This window comes from Priapulus caudatus, unplaced genomic scaffold (genome assembly GCF_000485595.1).
Source record: "Priapulus caudatus unplaced genomic scaffold, Priapulus_caudatus-5.0.1 Scaffold1140, whole genome shotgun sequence".
Taxonomy (NCBI): Eukaryota; Metazoa; Priapulida; class Priapulimorpha; order Priapulimorphida; family Priapulidae; genus Priapulus; species Priapulus caudatus.
The window spans coordinates 84,832-94,326 of NW_014578201.1; the positions used below are offsets into that span (position 1 = coordinate 84,832).

At 42.6% G+C, this 9,495-nt stretch overlaps 2 protein-coding genes across 3 annotated transcripts in view; both read left to right on the top strand.

Moving 5' to 3' along the window:
* The window catches only part of LOC106815539 (tetratricopeptide repeat protein 38-like), an 85,927-nt gene extending 77,103 nt beyond the window's left edge, over positions 1–8,824 (top strand). For both annotated transcript variants that reach the window (XM_014820005.1, XM_014820006.1), the window contains exon 7: positions 7,616–8,824. The gene's annotated coding sequence lies outside the window, so the exon portion shown is untranslated. The remainder of the gene's footprint in view (positions 1–7,615) is intronic.
* On the top strand, positions 534–6,010 carry LOC106815538 (tetratricopeptide repeat protein 38-like). Its single transcript, XM_014820004.1, has 9 exons — positions 534–612; positions 1,650–1,824; positions 2,224–2,397; positions 2,845–2,920; positions 3,440–3,559; positions 3,859–3,918; positions 4,669–4,707; positions 4,966–5,047; positions 5,871–6,010. The coding sequence occupies exons 2-9, from the start codon at positions 1,652–1,654 to the stop codon at positions 6,008–6,010; spliced, it is 864 nt and encodes a 287-aa protein (XP_014675490.1). The 5' UTR covers positions 534–612; positions 1,650–1,651.
* Positions 8,825–9,495: the final 671 nt, after the last annotated feature.

Here is a 9,495-nt window from a genome sequence, read left to right on the forward strand (position 1 = left end):
ATCCGCTAATCTCTTTCTATCAAGAGCACATATATCCGTATGTGCGCTTGTGTTGCGATTATGTGCTTATGATGCCATGTAACGATGTGCCAACATTGCGATCAACTATATTTGCCACCGTTCGGCATAGTTATTATCAAGAGTAAATAATAACAAATTAAGAATAATTTGTTATTATTTTCCTCTGTTATTATATATTGGACTTCACATTGGTCGTAGTGAGAGTTATAGTTATCTTGAATAACTTGGAAATCGCACGCATTAAAAACGTCAACTGTGAAGTCCTCACGTACTTTACGTAGTATAAAAATTCACCTCGTTATGCATCAATACTGAACTTTAATTTTAATGTCTTTATGAGGAAATTATCTCGTCAGCACTTGTAAAATCCATGGCAGTAATAAAGCAGTTTTTATAGCATTACATATTAGTTTTGCTTTTATATTTTACTACATTATATATTAATTGTAATTTATAATATTATATTTATTTTTGCAGTATTCAATAGCAGTAACATTCTTTTTTTGCAGTATGTTGGATGGTATGAAGATACAAATCTCGGCGGATTAGAAAAAACAGCAGAGAAATTACTGGTAGCTGATACAGAATTCGGTAAGAGATACTCATCCCGAACGTACGTAAATTATGATAACATTATATCTTTATATGCATCTATTATTTGCATTTGTAGCTTATAGTAATGCAGTATGTATTATACAATGTATTATGTAATATATTGTAGTAATTGCTAACGTTTTTAGTGTATATTAATGTATTTGTAACATACATGCTAAAGATGCATGCTAGCAGTAAACATACACATCGAATGCAGTATGATTGTATATGAGTATATAGGTATATATGTTATGTTATATAGAATGCAGTATAATTGTATATGAGTATATAGTTATATATGTTATATAGAATGCAGTATGATTGTATATGAGTATATTATTCGCATGGACCGTAATGTGTAATCGATAATTTTGGGCTCGAGTGTAAGTTTGGCGAAACCCACACGTGGAATGGGAGTGGCATCTGCGTGCGGCAGAGGCGGTCCAGGCCTCCGCTACACACGCGGGGTAGTGATCGTGCATCTGCGTGCGGCAGAGGCGGTCCAGGCCTCCGCTACACACGCGGGGTAGTGATAGTGCATCTGCGTGCGACAGAGGCGGTCCAGGCCTCCGCTACACACGCGGGGTAGTGATCGTGCATCTGCGTGCGGCAGAGACGGTCCAGGCCTCCGCTACACACGCGGGGTAGTGATCGTGCATCTGCGTGCGGCAGAGACGGTCCAGGCCTCCGCTACACACGCGGGGTAGTGATCGTGCATCTGCGTCCTATTAGAGGCGGTCCAGGCCTCCGCTACACACGCGGGGTAGTGATCGTGCATCTGCGTGAGGCAGAGACGGTCCAGGCCTCCGCTACACACGCGGGGTTGTGATCGTGCATCTGTGTGCGACAGAGGCGGTCCAGGCCTCCGCTACACACGCGGGGTAGTGATCGTGCATCTGTGTGCGACAGAGACGGTTCAGGCCTCCGCTACACACGCAGGGTAGTGGTCGTGCCTCTGTGTGCGGCAGATGTCACACCTCTGCTTCACGCGTCACATAGCGCTTATGTATACGTGTACGCATACTTGTTTTTAGTGATGGGAAGAGTGCTCGTGAGCGGATTGACACTCATGGGGACGGCTGCATCGCCCAGACTGGACAAACAGCTGCAACGCGACGTAGATGAAATGGTGAGGTTGGCAACGACGTCTCGCGATATTACAACGCGAGAAAAGCAACACGCCGAAGCCATGAAGTTGTTTTCTGACGGGTGAGTAGGCTTTGAGACCCTGCGTGAGATTCTACTTCTTCTTATTATTATTATTAGTAGTAGTATTATTAAATTTATTTATGAATCTATGGCTTGTGTGTATACGTAATATAAACAACAAAAGAATGTTTTAATGAAGCTGATATTTTACTATTTATTGCTATTAACACAATTGTACCGGTTATCACGATGATAACAAAAAGATTATCATAACGCAATTGTATTGCCCATAAAATTTTACAACTGTATTTTCATAATTTTTTTTTATGTGTAAAACGGTACTGTACACAACAAGATGTAACCGGGGTTTCACGGTTTATATTAATTCTTTTAAAAAGGGGGAGATTGCAAAAAATGCGCGATGGTCACTTTAACGTTGTCGCGTGAGCGGTGTTACAGATACATGAACGAGGCGACGCTTGTATGGGAAGATATCCTTACTAACCACCCTACGGACATGTTAGCCCTGAAACTGGCTCACGATTCGTACTTCTACCTGGCTAAGCAAGCTCAGATGCGCGACTCCATCGCACGCGTGTATCCGCACTGGAATGCATCCATTCCCTTATACGGGTGCGTGTTAATTATCACGACAGAACGGCGTTGTTGCTCGAATAAAGCCAATACTTCAATGCCACGTTCTTAGTTCAATATAATTTTATTTTAACTTTTTGAATGCTACCATATAATTAGATTTATGGGTATTTTATCGTAGCTACAACACTGTAAGAAGTGTGATGTAAAATCCATATCTGTGATCGAATACACGCATAGACGTGTGCACGTGCACACACGAACACGCACGCACCCACGCACGCACACACACGCACGCACCCACGCACCCACGCACCCACGCACACACGCACACACGTACGCACGCACCCACGCACGCACCCACGCACCCACGCACCCACGCACCCACGCACGCGCACACACACGCACACTAAAAGAGAGAGCTTGCTCATCTTAGAAGTCATTTTCTAAGCCGCAATGATATTCAATAACTTTATCAATACTCAGATATCTTCCGGGAATGTATGCCTTTGGACTGTGTGAAACCGACCATTGGGCTGAAGCGGAGAAAACAGCAAAGAAGGTAAACGCTCATAACCAAATCGAAATAAATAATAGCGATCGACTCTATAACTATTATTACTACCGTACGCTGGGTTTCATATTTCGATCAAGAGGCGATTTTACGTGTCCTCTATCGTGTTCCTATCCTGTTGCATCGTATTGATGCTCGTAGTACACCTTTATTACGCGTACAATCCGCCCAATATTATGTTATGAATTGCTACGTCATTATGGCGCATGTCTACCATCACGAAAACATGTATTCATTATATTTCTCGGCAATCTGGTAGTTTCACAGCATCATGGGCTAACACATTGTCGCCAAACTCACAGCATCATGGGCTAACACATTGTCGCCAAACTCACAGCATCATGGGCTAACACATTGTCGCCAAACTTACAAAATGCACTATATGCGCGCGTTTATACTGTCCCGGGTCGTGTAGGCTACGTTCAGATTTTCACATTGACCACACAATTTTAATCGGACCATGCTAATCAGATCATGGTAATATTATGTAGATGTATCAATCGACAGGGCCTGGAGTTGATTCCTAAGGATGGGTGGGCGACGCATGCGTTGGCTCACGTATATGAGATGCAAGGAAGGAGCCAGGAAGGCATCTCGTTCCTGAGCAGAACTCTTGACAACTGGACGGTAAATGTTCACGACTAGCTATATATCGTACTCACAGGGCAATAAATACTGTTAATTTTACTGTTGCTCAGTCACATTATTTCTCCGACTAACAACGTTGAAAAGACGGCAGTATGGCAAAGCACCGGGCGCTGTAAAAATTCGTGGTTTGCATTTTTCGACACTCTAGATGTGTAAGAAAATGTATCAGTTGAATTGACTCAGCAACTTACTGTTTTATTGAATAGGACCATGCAGGCCATGTGGATTCGGCGTATTGATTTAGTTTTGTGAAAGTTGGGCTGTGTTTACGTTTTCAGACAGCAAGCATGTTGGCGTGCCATAACTTCTGGCATTGGGCCGTTTATCACATCGAAAGGGTATGTCGCCTTGTTCTCGACTATAACCGCCATATTATATTAGTTCTATTTCAGAAAAAAAGTAAATTTTTTGGCTTTTCCCGTAAATATGTAATCGACTGCCTTTAAAATGAACTGCCTTTTCGCTATAAGGATTAGTCAAAATGTTGAGGTGAGTATTTTAGCTAATATACTTAATCAAAACAAAACATATTCGATAATTCTTGCCCGATAGAAACTTTCCTAGGATCGCCGCAGATACGAAACTCGGACCGTATGTGTACTGGCTGATGAGAACCGATTAGATTAACACTAACAATAGTTTAATATTTTGTATGCAATATATTATGCGTCCGCAACTAATGTATTGTGCGCGGTGCCATTTGATGTAGAGAACCGGTTAGATTAACACTAACAATTTAGTTTAATATTTTGTATGTAATATTATCAGGAGTGTATTACATAGAGATTATGATAACTCTCTACACCGTACACTCGTGATATTATACTTCCGTAAGTGACATGATATATATTGTTCGCGGTGATATTTGAATCATGTGTAGTAAAAATGCGAATAGGCGCAAGTAACGCCCATGCGGCGATGCATGGTGGCAGCGTGATGGCATGGTGGCGATGTATTGGCGGCAATATTTTGGACCAACCAGAAGGAGAAGAACCACTGAATTATGATGGGTTATGGAGTACAATTCACCATTATTATTATCATATGTCGGTGATCAGATAAATCAGGTACGTAATTGTTTTTTACAGGGCGAACACACGGCAGCGCTAGACGTGTTTGACTCTCAGGTACACGATGGAATTATGCATAGATATGAGTACGCGATGCGTGAAATGGTTCGTCATCGAGCGAGTTTCACATGGTAGCCATTTTGTTGAGCGATTGTATAGAAATTTCCCAGCATACTGATACTAACTATAAATACTAATAGTGCACCAACCTCATTACATCGTTAATTACCGTAAGTATCCGAAGTTACATCGTCACGCGTTCCATTGAGATCCTGAAACGTCACGTATATGTTATTACGATTTTGTTTTTTATAGATTGCGTCGCGGGTGAGAACTAGTGGGACCATGGCGGATATCGTCGACGCCTGTTCCATGCTGTACCGACTGGAAATGGAAGGTAGACTCACTATACATTGTCGGCCCAATAACAGGTGGCCAGTAGCCTGAATAAACCCCTGATATCACATACCATTGAAAATGTATGTTGTATGTTGTGAATATCATTGAAAATGTAAATGTTAATTATAACGATAAATATAAACAAGGGAACAAATAATTAACTAACAAACTAACTAACTAACTAGCTAAGTAACTGGACCGACCGACCGAGCGACCGATTGACCGACTGACCGACCGACCTACCGACCGACCGACCGACCGACTAACTAATTAACTAAATAAATAAATGATTACAGACCCGCACACACGCACACACACGCACACAGACGTACAGACACAGACAGATACCACACACACGCACGCACGCACGCACGTACGCACGCACGCACGTACGCACGCACACATAATACAGTAATGCGCGTCCTGTAAATGTGATCTGGGGCTCCGGCACACACGCAAACATAAATATAGTGGTACGACACATAGTCGTACCATGTTTCTCTGTCATATTAACGGAAAATAGTGCAAAATCGGTTCGTTTGGTATAAATATGTTCATCGCTATGCGGACCCCGTGAAATCTGAAACAAGTGCCTATATACAATTGATCCCTAGATTTGTTGATACATTTCGTTATTTGATATTTGCAACAGCTATCGATATATACATATATATATATATATAATATATATATATATATATAGGATATATATATATAAACATCATATATAGTATATATTACGCGTAAATCATTTATTTTTTGATTCACTCCCGCTATAATATATATAGCTGCAGATTTACGGCACGCGTCTATTTACAGCTGTGTTCGTGTCGGACAGAACGATGGAAGATCGTCGCCGAAATATGTCGGCCGTACGCCGCGACCACATGCTGGTGTTCAACGACTGCCATCTATTGATGTCGGTTTCTCGGCGCGAAAGAAGAGCGGCTACGCTGGATGAGACGGCGGATGAGCTCGTGAGAACGTTTATCGAGTGGCGTAGCGATGAAAAGCTGTGTAGCAACATGTTATGCCTTGCATCTATCACAAATATACGACATACGCATATATACGCTCTCCTATGACACTATTTATCATAGGAAGCCATTTTTCCTATTGACAGAGGTAATTAGGCGAAGTCAACTTCGTTCCGCTTTACAGCTGAAATTCAGCTGCTTGCGTTCATATAGCGTCGTCCTTAAACTCCTTAGTGCATGCGCACAACACATACAACAATATTTGTCATTAGGCAAAAAACTTCGTATGACAAAGTGTGTCATAGGAGCAGCTTAATATTGCCGTTATGTCGTATTTGGTCATAATGCTAGGCGAACAAGCTGAGTTTAGACAGGTTAGCCACCGCGTTCGACTATCTGATTGCCTGACTGTGTGCGGAGTGGTGCGGTTGTGTGCGTGGTGCGTGTGGAGTTGCGCGCGCCACGTGTAGTGTCGCTGTCTGCTGTGTGGGTGTCGTGTGTCGCTGTGTGTGTGCGTCACGCGTGTGTTCGCGCGTATACGCTTATACAGTCACAACATTATCTGAACGCCATGCACACACAACGGCACCACGCGCACCGCGCACGCACGCCACACGCACGCACACAAACACACACACACACACACACACCACACACACACGCACGCACACACACAGCACACACGCCACACTCACCCAAAAATTTGGCCTACGTATAAATTATGCATATGCCGTTTTAGAGGAAGGCGCGCGGAACTCAGTGCAAGTTATTCAGGCCAGATTGCGACAAGGCCCAAAGCTTGCGAGGCATGCGTCGACGCCAGCGCGTGCGGTATGAGGGCCGATTTACAGTGAGGCTGTTAACATCCTAAACCCACACAGATACATCATCATCAGTATAGGAGGTAGGCAACGCTCAGTACGATGCAAAAATCACAAACAACTAGATTTACGCATGCATGGACGGCAATGTTACGATGAACTTGTGATCTAATGATAATGTAAATACTAAATAAATAAAGAATAAATAATACGCTAACTAAATAAATAAAAGAATAATATTTAAAGAACTAAAATAAATTACATAAATAAATACGCACACACATGCACGCGCACACACGTACACACACACACCACAAGCGCGCGCGCATTTTAACATAACTGCATTGTGGTTATTTCGAAACGTAACTGCATTGTCATTGCATGCGAATATTAGCATGAATATAATATAGCTGAATTCTACCACGTGTTTCTTACCCAGTATTGGAAAATTATCTTTGGATAGAGAGAACGTGTTCAATCAAACTTCTTATACACGCCGCAATGAAGTCAGCAGCTTCAGGAACATCAGCGCACTAGCGACTAGCGTGCGCCGCGAAGACATCAACTCAAAGCCAAAAAAAAACGAATTACATATATGCGCAGCCAAACGTACCACTAGTTAGAGGGCAGAGCACAGCAGACAGCCTATGTTGAAAACATAATATAGGCTGGCATAGAATATAGTTGAACAAGATGCTCGCTAAACTGCGAGTATTCGCCTAATAGTGTTTTTTCGTCTATAGTTTCGATTGTTTCTGCCGCGTGCAGGTTGCTGTTGATAGAACGGAAGGCGTACAAGCCTGACTCGCCGATGACAGACCGGTTGATGGCGCGTGCCATGGCCTCACACGCAGAGTAAATGTCTTCTCCTCTAATAAACCTGCAGTAGACCTATTCGCATGGCGTGACTGAGAGACAAGGCAAGCCAATCATCGTGTGGCGAGGCATCCTAAAAGGCAATGTTTGGCTACAAAGTGTCGCAAGTCGACGTTTCTTTGTGTGCACGCCTACGTATAGAACACATAATCGGGTCTAGCTTAACTGACTTAGCTTAGACCTAACAATATCTACCATAATACACGAAGGCGTGGGTATCTCGCTCGATCAGACAGACATTTTTGGTTCAGAGTTTTCGTTAATTGGAAGGATCTATTATTTTTTAAATACGATCTAGCTTGCTTAATATTGATTGTGATTCCACTTGTAGCAAACGAATTATTTTGAGTGTTGCCGTGGAATAACTAGATGCACATGCGAGAGTACATCGTAATGTACGTGGAGAATAAATTCTATTTGTAAATAGATTTACTAAACAATTTTATGCTGAGGAATCCAATTTTATTGATTTTCTAAACCAGATTACAATGGATTATGACATACAATGGTAACCACGTACAAGTGCGACGTTTTGAAATCTATAACGTAGATGTATAATTAAGACCGTCCATTTGTCTAGCCGACGTCGGCATTGCGTCACGATATACATGGATTCATTCAAAATATTATTTTGCATTTTTTGAAATAATTTATGGCGTGAATGCTCTTGCACGTTAGCACACCCTCGGCGTTTTAGTTATTACACGCAGAACCGCAATCAAGTACGCACGTACGTACGTAACCACGTACACGCACGCACGCAAACACACACACGCACAAGCACAAGCACACACGCACGCACAAGCACTCCCGCACGCACATTCACACGGAAAAGCTTAAGACTATTATATTTTCAGCGTATATATCTTAAACAGTGAGTTGATTACTCCCGGCATTGATTTTAAAGTGTTCGAGAGTGCACGACATTTTTTATAGTTTACTACGACAATTAAACTGGAATTTAACTACATGAGTTGTAACTTCTGTACTACACTGGAGATACCTGCTCTACCTGCAAATGTAGAGCAGTTCCAATAATGTGTACACATCATGTGATAATTATATTCGAATAAATCAGATTGGATTGTGTTGGATTGGATTGGATTGGATATGATATTGGATTGGATTAGATTAGATTATGGACTCCAGGTAGCGTGAAGAACGATGAAATATAATCTTGAAAGTGGAAAAGGTCAACGCGTATTTTACTGTTTGAAGAATACAGACCCGGTGGCCGCTGGGCGGGCAGCAGGCGGGCGGTCTCTAAATATGTCGAGCAGTGATCGTGACGCATCGGTCTCCGGAACCATCCTCCTGGCTTGTCGTTATTCCAAAAGTTCCAGCCTTGATGCGGCGTTTAAAGGGCAGGTCCGCATAAACTTATTGTTAGGATGATGTTCAGGGGTGTGTTTGTCATTGCACAAACGTGGTAACACGTCAGCTGCGTTCTTCTGTTTATTGAGGCGCGTGGATGGCCACAGGGCCCAATTGGATCTCTGACATCTCCAATCCGCTAATTGAGAGTGACATCATCTGAATTCAAAGGCGGCGATGTTGCCGGAGCAAACGAGAAAGCAGCAATTGTCCACGCCTCGGTGCACGCAATTATAAAATGCCATGGATAATCAACGCGCAATGACCAAGTGGAATTGCTAATTCGCATGCGCAAAACGAGGAGATTGCATTCTGAAGTCACTAAACGCCGATATATTTAGGCGACGGCTATTTGCATTAACATTCTCAGAAGGTAGATAATCGCCGTAATGTTCAGC

Excerpts from the sequence above, each read along its gene's own strand:
- LOC106815538 (XM_014820004.1), top strand. The coding sequence starts at position 1,652 with ATGGGAAGAGTGCTCGTGAGCGGATTGACACTCATGGGGACGGCTGCA. Across the intron at positions 2,921-3,439 it reads CGGAGAAAACAGCAAAGAAG|GGCCTGGAGTTGATTCCTAA; the intron begins GTAAACGCTCAT and ends ATCAATCGACAG. Across the intron at positions 3,919-4,668 it reads CCGTTTATCACATCGAAAGG|GGCGAACACACGGCAGCGCT; the intron begins GTATGTCGCCTT and ends TGTTTTTTACAG.